The 12,885-nt window shown below is 33.7% G+C and overlaps 1 protein-coding gene across 1 annotated transcript; it reads right to left on the bottom strand.

Moving 5' to 3' along the window:
* Positions 1 to 442: 442 nt before the first annotated feature.
* LOC127126775 (sulfated surface glycoprotein 185) lies at positions 443 to 1,220 on the bottom strand. The gene is made up of 2 exons (XM_051055767.1): positions 853 to 1,220; positions 443 to 773 (listed from the first exon to the last, which is right to left on the bottom strand). The coding sequence occupies exons 1-2, from the start codon at positions 1,184 to 1,186 to the stop codon at positions 610 to 612; spliced, it is 498 nt and encodes a 165-aa protein (XP_050911724.1). The 5' UTR covers positions 1,187 to 1,220; the 3' UTR covers positions 443 to 609.
* Between the last annotated feature and the right edge of the window lie 11,665 nt (positions 1,221 to 12,885).

Raw genomic sequence — 12,885 nt, 5'->3', positions numbered from 1 at the left:
TTTGATCCGTTTGCGATAGCGGATCATAGTTTATGCTACGGTCACCGGTAATAGGCTCTGAATTTTCGCACACCACATAAAATAAACAAATTAATGAGGGTGATAAATTCAGAGGCGGTTTAATCTCGTTGCTACCGTTATCTGTAAAGCATCCTTTAGTACTGCAAATGAGCCAAAACCAATTTACAGTGCCCAACTCCAGATTATTTGAATTTTGTTTATAAGATATTCCTAAATTGCAAAGAAACCTATGTGATTTTCATTTTATTAGCAAGTTTATGACCATCCATGTCCATTTCATAAATTGGCAGAAATGATGTATATATTTTTAGATTTGTGAATGATTTCTCATTGTATTAAACATACGGTTTTAGAATGGTTGGACAAATCCCGAGATATATTTATTTGCAGCTAAGAGCACAGTATTATATGGACTGCAAAATGCTAAAGGAACTTCATTGCTGTCATTATTATCAAGTACAATGTCATGAGAAAAACAATAGTAAATAGTTAAATAAACGCACAGCATATATTATTAAGCTATTTATTCATTATATAGAAACGGATCCCTGGATAATAGACGAAGTTGTGCGTCTTGAATATTGTGGTTCATGGCAAGGGAGGAGAACGACGACGAGGTGGAGAACGGCGAGGAGGGCGCGGAACCGGAGAACGAGGAGTAGGAGGCGGAGGGCGAATTGGTGCAGGAGAACGAGGAATAGGAGATGGTTGAACAGGTGTCGGTGTCGGAGGTGAAGAAGGAATAGTATAACCTGAAATAGTTGCAGAGTTTATAGTATTAGCATATGAAAAAAAGAAAGTAATTCGAATAGAAAATGAAAATGAACTTACTTCCACAGTTTTGTCCTGGTGGAGGAGTTTGAGCTCCACAAGTTGTAGCTGCATGCACAAATTTCTCCATGCTGACAATAGTTTCAAATTTAGGGGGTGGTTTTTGGCAGAGGCATTGGACGACATTACCAATTTTCATGACTGCGCAACAATCATTTGAAGGTTCAAATTGTGGCCCTGACTTTTTTATGTAGGTTAAACATTTCGCTAAAACGATTCCTGGATCAGTAAAGCGTGAGCAGTTTGATGAATCAGCAGCAGCAGTGATCCCTAACACTAGAAAGCATGAAATAAACACAAATGTTGCAAAGCCTAAGTATCTATTATCTCCCATCTTCACTCACAATAAACAGGATTTGTTGTAGTAATTGTTGTAGCATTGGACAACTATTTATATACACAAATTTTGGCTGTCGTGATAAAACTTGTTTTTCTTTTTATTATTATTTATTAAATTTTTGGTAATTTTGGTATTTACGTTTTCAATTTGAATTCATTTTTTTTTTACTTATTTTTTATTAAATTGACTCTGCAAAACTTAATGAAGGGAATCTTTTTCCCTATTTTGCACTTTCACCATGTGCTTCATAATTGTTCCAAATAGTAAGAGACTCAAAAAAAACTTAAATAGAAAAATGCATATTTGTGAAATTGGTGTATTTATTATAAACATCTTAACTAAATAAAATATTCCTACCTTTTCTCATTAGTTGAAAACTCTATTATTACATTTCACAAGTCCATATAATTTACATATCATTTCCGCAATAGAATGAAAATGACTTTTGATATAATTCGTTTAAATAAAGCTGGTCCTAAATAAATGTAGGAGAAATCAATCAAAGGTTTACAGCTTATATTGACTAAATATGTGATAATTTATTTCCATACAAAACTTATTTAAATGAACTAGTAAAGATAAATAAAGATAAATAGCAATGAGTATAAGGGGTTCTCTAATCTTAATAATTACACAGACAAAAAATTAATAGAGTTAATAGAGTTATTAAACATGATATTATTTCACATCTACCATAGGCACCGAACATAATTAATAAAATTATTAAATATAATATTATTTCTCATCCGCCATAAGCACCAAACAGTCGCCATTTATATTTTTCATCACCCTAATTTTTGTTTTCCAGATTTTACCCCGTAACTAAAAGAAGAGGAGGAAACTATAACAACAATCAACAAACGACATTACCTTTAAATCCAACCAAGCAAAAATCTTGTCTCACACCTTCACACTAAATCTGTACTGAAAAAACAGGTGACTTAAATTTTCATCATCTTCGAAACAGACGACACACACCTTATCATGAGAATTTATCACAATTCCTCTTGTTGCCAAACAAACTTGTCAACAGTAAAGGGTGTGATTACAACATCCCTAAGAAGCAGAAGCAGTTCAAAATACTTCTTGTGAAAGCGATGTCAAAGAAACAAAGTATGATTGATTTCTTTATCAGCAAGAAAACCATAAAGTAAAAGAAAGAAAAAAAAAACGAGAAAGACAATTCAAAGTGGTATAAAAAATGAATTTTTGATTCAATTACACATTAAATATAATGTTTATAATTGAATCTCAACCACACCACTTTCTTCCTTAGTTAATCATAGTCATAAAATCTATAGTGTTTTCCAGCTCGATTCGCATGCATTTTCATTCGTTCTAGTTTCATTCTACGTTTGTATGTAGTGTTACGTTGATACTTTGTCCATGTTTCAAGTATTATAGAAGTGGAAGTTGTTACACGAAGAAATCGGATGAAAATGACGTGAAACAGAGAAAAATGACAAGAATGCACTGGTGGCGACCTCCATGGCGCCCGCCATACTGGTCATGACTAGGCAGTCATGGGACCCACCAAAAAGAAGGGAAAAAAAGCGAAGAATCGAAGTTCTGAACTCATGGCACCCGCCACAGCCCTTTGGCGCCCGCCATGGCTTGTGAGTCAGCCACGTTGGTGAAAATTGCACGTGTGGCGACTGCCACAATGTATGACGCCCGCCACGAGTTTCAAAACCTAAAAAATTACAACGGAAACTAGCCCAGTCTTCTCCCACTTCTCCTGTATTTTCTCTCACGATCCCTACACGTTAGGACTACATCCTTAGCATATGCAACACTATTGTACTAGTTTTTACTAGTTTTTGGCAATTTTACTAGTTTTTGGCATCCAAATTTTTCTAATATGAAGTAAGCAGAAAAATCACTTATTATAAAAGTGTTTAATTGCTCACATTGAGTAATAAGCACACCATAGTTTTAAGTTACTACAAGTTTTATGCTTGTACTTGGATCAGCAGTTAACTAATCTTGTGGTCATTTCAAGTTTAATTCAATTTATTTCCAGCTTTAAGTCTCAGGTTCATTTAATCACTTTATTTTTCTGCGCTTGTCTACTTAGAGTCATAATAATATTGTTTATTTTGTTGGGTTTGTTGTTGTTTTTACTTCTAAGTTTTAAACGAATATCATTATCATCATCATGTTCATATATCTACTTTGTATGCATAATAATTATAATATGAATTTTGTGTCAATTATATCCGACTAAGTTATTTGAGTGTGGTATGTGATAACCGTTATTCCGACGGGACTCGGTAAATCATTTGATATCTATTTTTTAATTTTAATTTATCTCGATTCTAAATTTTTATTTTTAAACTAAAATGTTTTGCGCGATAACGAGAGCATTCAGATATCGGTCAATAGCACGACAGTGTGAGGTCGGTATCCGATTAAAAAAATTGAATTTTTAATTTTTAAAAACAACAACGTTTTATCGACTAATATGAAATTATCGATTTTTATTATTTATTAAATTTTTGGTAATTTTGGTATTTACGTTTTCAATTTGAATTCCATTTTTTTTACTTATTTTTTATCAAATTGACTCTACAAAATTTAATGAAGGGAATCTTTTTCCCTATTTTGCACTTTCACCATGTGCTTTGTAAGTGTTCCAAATAGTAAGAAACTAAAAAACACTTAAATAGAGAAATGCACATTTGTGAAATTGGTGTATTTATTATAAACATCTTAACTAAATAAAATATTCCTACCCTTTCTCATTAGTTGAAAACTCTATTATTAGATTTCACACGTCTATATAATTTACATATCATTTCCGCAATAGAATGAAAATGGCTTTTGATATAATTCGTTTAAATAAAGCTGGTCCTAAATAAATGTAGGAGAAATCAATCTTTTTGCCCAAATATTGAAACTTTTTAATGTAAAGTCGTCTTCTCATTATCTGAGGCTTCTGATTGAGATTTATGATTGAACTCCAATCACTTGATTATACAAAGTAAATTAAAACAAGAAGAAGAAAAAGTGTGCGAATAACAAAACACCGTGAAAGAGAGAGTGTTACGTTTATTTGGTTAATTCAGTTTGTTTTAAGGTTATATCGGTGCGGGAATATCAGTGTTAGTTAGATATGTTATTTTTAAGTTTTTTTATAGGTATATTGTTTTAAGAATATAGTTGTATGAGTATTATAATTTAGCTTTAGACAATCTGTTTTAAATTTGTTTTTGGTGGCTAGTGTGTCTATAAATATCACTATCCATTATGATTGAAACACAACTCAACATAACACAACATCCAATAAACTCGTTTCCCTCCATCACTCTCTAATTTTCTCTCAATTTATCATCATTTGTCAAGTAACTTGTGATACAGGTTACCCAATAAATTGGTATCAGAGTCTGGTTCGATCCTCAATCTCTAACCATGGCGAATGGAAGCATTACCTCCAACCAATTTCCAACCAATCTACTAGTTTTCAAGGAAGAAAACTTTGATAGATGGTGCGCACAGATGAAAGTCATATTCAAATTTCAAGATGTGCCTTAAATCGTGAATGATGGTTTCTCAGCATTATAGGCAAATGCTACTGAGATACAAAGAGCTTATAATTGTGAATTGAGCAAGAAAGATGGGAAAGTTTTGTTCTTGATCCATCAGTGTGTGTATTTGAATATCTTTAAGAATATTATCGAGTAAGAAACGGTCATTGAGGCTTGGGATACTCTCAAGAAGTTATATGGTGAAAATGAAAAGTTAATGAAAGTGAAGTTGTAACCTTTGAGGAAGTAATATAAAAACTTGCAAATGAAAGATGATGAAACCATTACTGAGTTCTTCTCAAAGATGAAGGCTTTGACAAATCAGATGAAGTCATGTGGTGAAAAGATCTCTGAGTTGCAGAAAGTGGGGAAGGTGTTAAGGGCTCTTCCAATCAAGTTTGATCACATTGTGGTGGCAATTGAAGAATCAAAAGACTTGTCATAAATGAAGCTTGAATAATTGGAAACATCTCTTGAGGCGCATGAGATGAGGTTGAAGCAAAGAGATTTAGAAAAGGTATCTGAACAGGCATTGCAAGCAAAGTTCTTCAAGAAGAGTAAAGAAAATTCCTCAAGCAATAACAAAGTTAAAGCAAAATGGAAGAAGAAGTTGAATGACAATGTGATGCTGATAAGGCTTCAAGAAGCCAAGGTAAAACTAGCAAGAAGGGTGCAAATCAAAATCAGAAAGTCAAGAAGAAGGTTAACATGAAGAAAGTCCAATGCTATTGTTGTCAGAAGTTTGGTCATTATGCTCTAGACTATTATTTTAACAAAGACAATGGTGATTACAATAGTATGGTTCAACTTGCACATGCTGGTGGCAATGGTGCTGAAGAGGTCATTTTGATGCCTATAATAATGTTTCGCTTTAGGAAAAGAAAATGTTTGGTACGTTGACATATGTTCTAGCAATCATACGACAGGAAACAAAAACTGGTTTTTCAAGTTGGATAAATCAATTAAAAGATCAATTCATTTTGCAAACAACAGTATAGTGACATCATAAGGAATGAGAAACACCAGGGTGAAAAGGAAGGATGGACACGAAGCTATCATTAATGATGTCTTGTATGTTCCTTTAATGGCAAGTAACTTGATCAATCTCGGTCAATTACTTGACAAGAATTACACAATAAAGTTGGAAGGAAGGGAACTCAAGTTGTTTAGTGAAATGTATAGGCTAATTCTGAAGGCACCTTTGTCAACCAACAGGATATTCAAGGCCATGATCAATATGATTGATCATTAATGTCTTGTATCAACCATAACTCAAGATAAAAATTGGGTTTAGCATCAAAGGTTTGGCTATCTCAATTTAAGGAGTCTTAACTTGATGCACAAGAAGAAGATGGTGTATGGACTTCCAAGGATTGAAGTTCCAAAGAAGCTATGTCAGGAAGGTTGTATAGCCAAGCAGGCCAAGAAGCCATTCAAACATGATTTTCCAATGAACTCACAAAAGAAGCTTGAAATTGTGCATTCAGATGTGTGTGGTCCCTTTGATGTGAAGTCACTAAGAGGTAATTGATATTCCTTAACCTTCATAGTGAATTCATTAGACATATGTGGATTTACTTGTTGGAAAATAAAAGTTAAGTTTTTAGCAATTTTAAGAAATTTAAATTGCTGGTTGAAAATCAAACGGGAAACACTATTAAGAGGTTGAAAACTGAGGGTGAGGGTGAGTATACCTTAGTTGTCTTTTCTCAGTCTTGTGAGAAGGAAGGAACTAAGCATGAAGTGATATCACCATACACATATCAACATAATGGCATTGATGAAAAGAAGAATAGAATCATCCTGAATATTACTAGAATCATGCTCAAAGTAAAGTAGATGCCTAAGCACTTATTATAATATCCTAAACCCCTAAACTTATAAATAAAGCATTAAACGACAATTCAAGGTGTCACCGCGACAATCCTTCAAAAACTCATCAAAGTCATTTGAACTACGCAGCAAAAAAACATGTTCAACACAACTTCATAAATAAGTTATAAACTTCAAAATTAAAAAAAAATAAAAAAATCAACAACAACTTCGAAAATCTAATAAATCTCGTCCCCAATGTTACACGATCAGAGCAGTAAACCACTAGTATTATGAACGATTAAAATTAAAAGTGAAGAGTAGCTCGAACAAGCCACCTTTCAACACACAATAATAAGGATCACTTCTGAGTATCTATAAGATGTCATGGTGGACAACATGAAGCAGAAGGGGTGAGAAACAACAAACCAATATAAACAGTGTAAGAAATTCTAAGGTAGAGAACATACAACAAGCACGCGTTCATTACACAATCAACAATTTCATGGTCTCGCACCCATTCAAAACAACATATACACAATCACAATTAGTCAACACTATTATAAAAAATCAACTGCGTATGCAATCATGTATGCAAATGTACTCCACAATTGACCCATTATACATGTCGTAACATTCATGAACACACAGATTCATCTCGCTCCTGATCCCCACCATAGGATCAGAGCACACCAAAATTTGTTACCATCACATAGGTAACGCTTCATCAGCTCCAATATGGAATGACTACTCGCTTCCGATCCCCACCATAGGATCAGAGCACACCAAAATTCGTTACCATCACCGTAGGTAACTCTTCACTAATTATTCATTAGAATTAGCTACTCGCTATTGATCCACACCACCGTACCAAAGCACACTAAAATTTGACCAAAGTCTGTATATCGTGATGCATGACTCTCAACAACATACATTATCACCAAAAGAATCACCATGCATATCTCACCATTTATGCACTACATCATTCATCATGTGCAACAATTGCTCAATGTTATGACATCAACAAACAACGGCAAATAACAGCAACTCAACAAGTGTATCTTCATAAGTATTTGATGACATTTCGTCATTGCATGTATGTAGTCGAAAAATCGGAGCAAAACAAGTGAAAGTCAAGCAAATATGAGAAGGAATGACCAACGAATGAAGGAAAAATAGCAAAGTGTGCAAATTGTGGACTTTGTGAAATTTTGAGTGAAAAAGGAGCAAAAAAAACTGAAGCTTTGGAAATAATCACATCCACCATCATGCAACATCGTGCACGCGATGGGGCATTAAAAGCTTCATCGTGTGTGATGCAGGTTATCATGCGCACGATGCTCACTTTTCTGGGTTTTTTTGACGCATTATGGTCCATTCTGACACCTTTAAAAGGGGAAATGTTGCACTTTCACAAGGGTTGCGAAATTTTGCATTGGGGGCACGATTTTACAACATCAAAGGGTGATTTTGAGAACATTGGAAGTCATTGGAGGTTCAATCCTTTAAGTGAATTTATATGATATTCTTCTTTATTATTCATTTGGTATTGTAATTTTAACTATGAGTAGTTAAGCTTCTCTAGGTTAGGTTGTGTGATGATGAACCCTATTCAATATTGTTGGCATTATATGTTAGATTGACTTTGTATGAATCCTTTGGATTATAATTTTATTCAATTGTTGCTTAATCTTAATGCTTTTTATTTGAGATACTCTGTTAATCTGATTTTTGACACATAGGGATTATTGATCCTTAGCCTATGTGTTGGACCTAGAGCAGATGTTCTATTTACGCTGGTTGAATAGGGATAAGAGACCTCAAGTAGTGGTATGGGGAATTAATGTTATGTACATCGCCTAACCCTGCTTACGTTGGCGGACTAGGGATAGAAAGATCCGAGTAGTGGTTAGTGAGTTATTTCGTGAGAGATCAGCTATAACGATTTTGTTAATTTATCGTGAGATTATAAGGATAAGACCATTCATACAAGGCCCCATACATCAACAAGAGAGGATAACGGGATTATAATACACAACCTAACCATCATAATTACTTCTGTTTCAAACTCGAAATTGTTTTCCGTCTAAAAATCTGAATCCCCCCCCCCCCCATTTACTATTTTTCCTTTACATTACACAATTGTTAGCTTGTTCGAACACAGTCCCTGTGCATTCGGTATTTTATTATTGCGACACTATTGGTACACTTTTTGAGAAGTCATCAAGTTTTTCCTTTACACTAGCAGTACATTATAATCTAACAAATGGTTAACATGAATTAGTAGTACATTGTAATCCAACAAAAGATTAACATAAACTAGCATGTTAACATAACAGTACATTGTAATCCAACAAAAATTTATCAACATACAAGGTTAAAATATGATCCAAAAAAGGTTAACTAGCAGTACATTATAATCCAAGAAAAATTAAATCAACAACATGTGAAACATAACAAGGTCTTAAATTTTCATGCTTAGTTGAATTCATGCAGTTCTCAAGGTCTTCATCGGATTCAAAATCACTTTCATCCAGATTCATTAGGTCCTTCACAATAACTTATACCTTCCTTATCTTTTCAAGGTTAAGATCTTAAAAAGAATATTCTTATAGCCTGTTCCACTAGACGGTTCAACAACACTAATGTGATCTTTAACAAATTCAGATTCCTTTGCTTTGTTCAACCCTAACTCTACCATATCAATAACCTCCTTTGAAGCCTCAATCTCGTGGACAAGTTTTCTCCCACTATTCATGTTGAGAGAAGAATCTAAAATTTGAACAAGAAGAGAAACCCTATTTCAAAATAACAGACAACAACATACAACAACAAAAACCATAAATTCTCGAGCAAGAAGAAAATCACGTAAAAATCATGTGAAACATAACAGCATACACGAAAGCGAGAGAATAAGAAAGAAGACACTACTACAAATAATACATTTTATGACGAAACTTTCACCTCACCCAACAAAAAACCAGGGTGTAAACCATAGACGCGTCACATTTTAGTTTATTTTAAAAAAATCATATATTCCCTCAGTTTAGCTAGAAACCGACGGGTAAAGTATTTAAAGGACACACATTCGAATCCCAGCAGCTACATTTTAGCATTTTTTAATAATATTTTATGACATATTAACTCGGTTTTGCTTAAAACTGAGGGATAAAATATTTAGAGGACACGTCTTCGAATCTCAACAACTATATTTTATCACATTTTATTTTTATTTAAATTATGACTTATTACCTCGGTTTTGCTAAAAACTGAGGGGTAGAGTATTTAGAGGACATGTCTTCAAATCCCAACAACTACATGTAATCACCTTTAAATTTTTTAAATTTTTTTTCATGACCTATTACCTCGGTTATGCTGAAAACCGAGGGGTAAAGTAGCATTTTTTAATGACCAATTTGATGAAAAGTTAAGTAGTGAATCTTTCATGTCCATTTATAAAGTAACAATGGTCAAGACATTGTCAAATCATCAATCCACATAAAACTTTAGTGATCTGCGTGAAACTCTCGCTAGCCAATCAAAATGTGAATGACACAACTATTTATCTTGGATGCAAAGTGCTGAAATTTAAACTTAACATATTAAAAACAATGATAATGAAAGCAAGAGCCGAAAAATATTTCATTGTTAGTTTCTTAACGTAAGATTTTCTGTAGTAATTCTTGTTAAAAATGTTTAATGTTAATTAGCAAAACATGAAAGTAACTTATTAATATTAGTTGTAGTTGTATCAAGTAAAATGTTTAATATTGATGTTGTTATTATAGTTGAAATTTAGTATTTAACGATTCTATTGATTTTGTTTATCTGTTGTTGTTATTGAGATTTAATGTTTAAAGATTTCATGGATTTTGTTGTTGTTGTTATTTTTGTTATTGAGATTTATTGCTTAAGGATTCTATTGATTTTGTTTTTGTTGGTGTTGTTATTGATGATGATGCAGAAGATTTAGAAATTGTCAACAAATTTGATACTTTGCAAATTAAAACAAAAAAAAACAGGTTAAAAATAAAATTTTGTAAACATGACTTTACCCCTCGCTTATTATTAAAAACTGAGGTAAAAAGTAGCGCAGTTTTGAAAATCCAAAAAATATAAATCGATGGCTAAAGTGACAGTTTTTGTGTCGCCATTCGTTACATCGCATATGTAACTGAGGTTATATCTCATTCACATGCGATGTGAAATTGGGTTATTTGTAGTAGTGAGGAGAATACATTTATGTAAGAAGAATAAGATTTGAGCTATATTATAGAATAGGAAAGCTAATGACAAAGAAGAATAGAGAAAATGTGTGGTAGGATTTTGTTGTGAGAGATACGGTGATAATGTCAATAAGCAATAGCTAATTCACTTATATATGGATAAAAAAGTTCCACCATAGTTACTTTCAAAAATTGTGATAAAATGTAATATTTTTCACAGCGGTCCACATTAACAATAACTTATTAATTATATATAAGGACAATACTTATTATAACAAAAAAGTAAAAAATTATTGGAATTGAGATTCGAATTCTGTTATTCCTGAATATATAATCACAATTAATTATTTTTACTATAATATAATGTTTTTTTCATAAATATAAAAAATAAAGTGCGTAAAAAAAGGAGGTATTATCATATTTAACTGGCATACCGTTGTAATTTAATATTATCAAAAATATATTTTTTACTAATGTAAATATTCCACCAAAGATATATTTTGCAATAGCATCTTTGAAAATGATGCATGAAGCGATTTTTTTTTTAAATAACCATTTTAAAAAAAACAAAAATAACAAATAATTCAAAATAATACCAAAATAACCACTTTTAAAAGAGGATGTGCCAGATGAATTGGCACATCCCCTAAGCATGAAGAGGATGCGCAAATAGCATTGGCACATGCATTGGGCTCCTCATGAGGATGCGCCAATGCTATTGGTGCATGCATTGACCCTCATGAGGTGGCGCCAATGCCCCTGGCGCCTTAGTGTTGTTTGTGGTGTGGGCGTCAATGCCTCTGACACCTGCGTGTCATGTCATGTGGGCGCCAACACTCTTAGCGCATGCATTTTATGTCCACTATGTATAAATGTCACGCCTTGGATGCAATATTTTTCACACAAAATCATCTCCTAATACAATATTTTCTCTAGTTCAACACCACTCACTTTCAAGTTTCTCTGTTTTAACAATGTCTGCATATATTCAGAAATGAAATACTGATGTAATATTTTCCGTCGTTGCGACTCCGGTACAGATTCGGCTTTGGAACACAGATACGTTTGAATGTATTAATCGGACGGTGTACAGTTGGTTAGAGGGAGAAATTGGAGAGGGTGAAAGGATTAGAAGAATACAATGGCTTGTGTCCACGTTCAACCAAAACGGAGAAGTGTGTGAATGGATGGATATTAAGACCAACCAAGACGCTCGTAGGATGATGCATTACATGTTCAAAATTGTTTTGATGGTTGTAATCGCATAGTTCTTGTATTCTAGTTGTTATAATTATTTGTGTTACTGTTTATGTAATGGTACTTTCATCACAGACGTCTAATATGAAATAAATTTAGTTTTTCATATATTGCAATAGAGGTACATGTGAATTTATATGGTTGTGCTCGTTCCAACACTAGGACAGTTATTACGATTGTGACCTGGTTGACGGCATGAACTACATAGTCTAACCATTTTGTTCGCCATATCCATTTCGGTTCGAATTCGAGTGTTGTTTGGGCGACCCTTTTCCTCCTTCGCATAACTTTGTTGTGTTAGACGATGTCCCTTTGATATTCTGGCCAATAACCCTCTTTTGCCACTACGGAAAAACTAATTTTATAAGCATTTGAAAGGCTGACGACTTTGTAAACTTCAGATAGCAAGTAGGATGGATCCCTTCGAACCTTTGATCATGCCACAATTACATGGGAGCATGGGGTATGAAAGGCTTGGAACTTTCCGCAGTCGCATCGACCTCTATCTAGTTCGACTCTATATTGTCCCATCGGCATGCCCTCATTATGATCCATGGACTCGGCAACACTATATCAACCTTTAGTGCGGTTAAAGACCGTAACCACGTGTGTGTTTGCTTTGGCAACTTCATGTCTAATCAATTTAATTAAAGCATCACTGAACAATTGTCCAAATTGCAACACTGAACTCCATTTTGAGTGTCTGGTTTCAAACAGCGCCCCTAGCCTGAAATATGTTTCCTGCACCAAAGTGGTTATAGGTAGCTTATAGATGCCTTTGAAGACAGAGTTTATTGATTCCACAAGATTTATTGTCATGTGGCCTCAACGTTGACCATTGTTGTATGCCCTAGTCCACTTCTCCAATGGA

The sequence above is a fragment of the Lathyrus oleraceus genome, chromosome 3 (genome assembly GCF_024323335.1).
Source record: "Lathyrus oleraceus cultivar Zhongwan6 chromosome 3, CAAS_Psat_ZW6_1.0, whole genome shotgun sequence".
NCBI lineage: Eukaryota > Viridiplantae > Streptophyta > Magnoliopsida > Fabales > Fabaceae > Lathyrus > Lathyrus oleraceus.
Note: the sequence above shows the minus strand (reverse complement) of the source record. Positions and strands in the feature narration are given on the sequence as shown.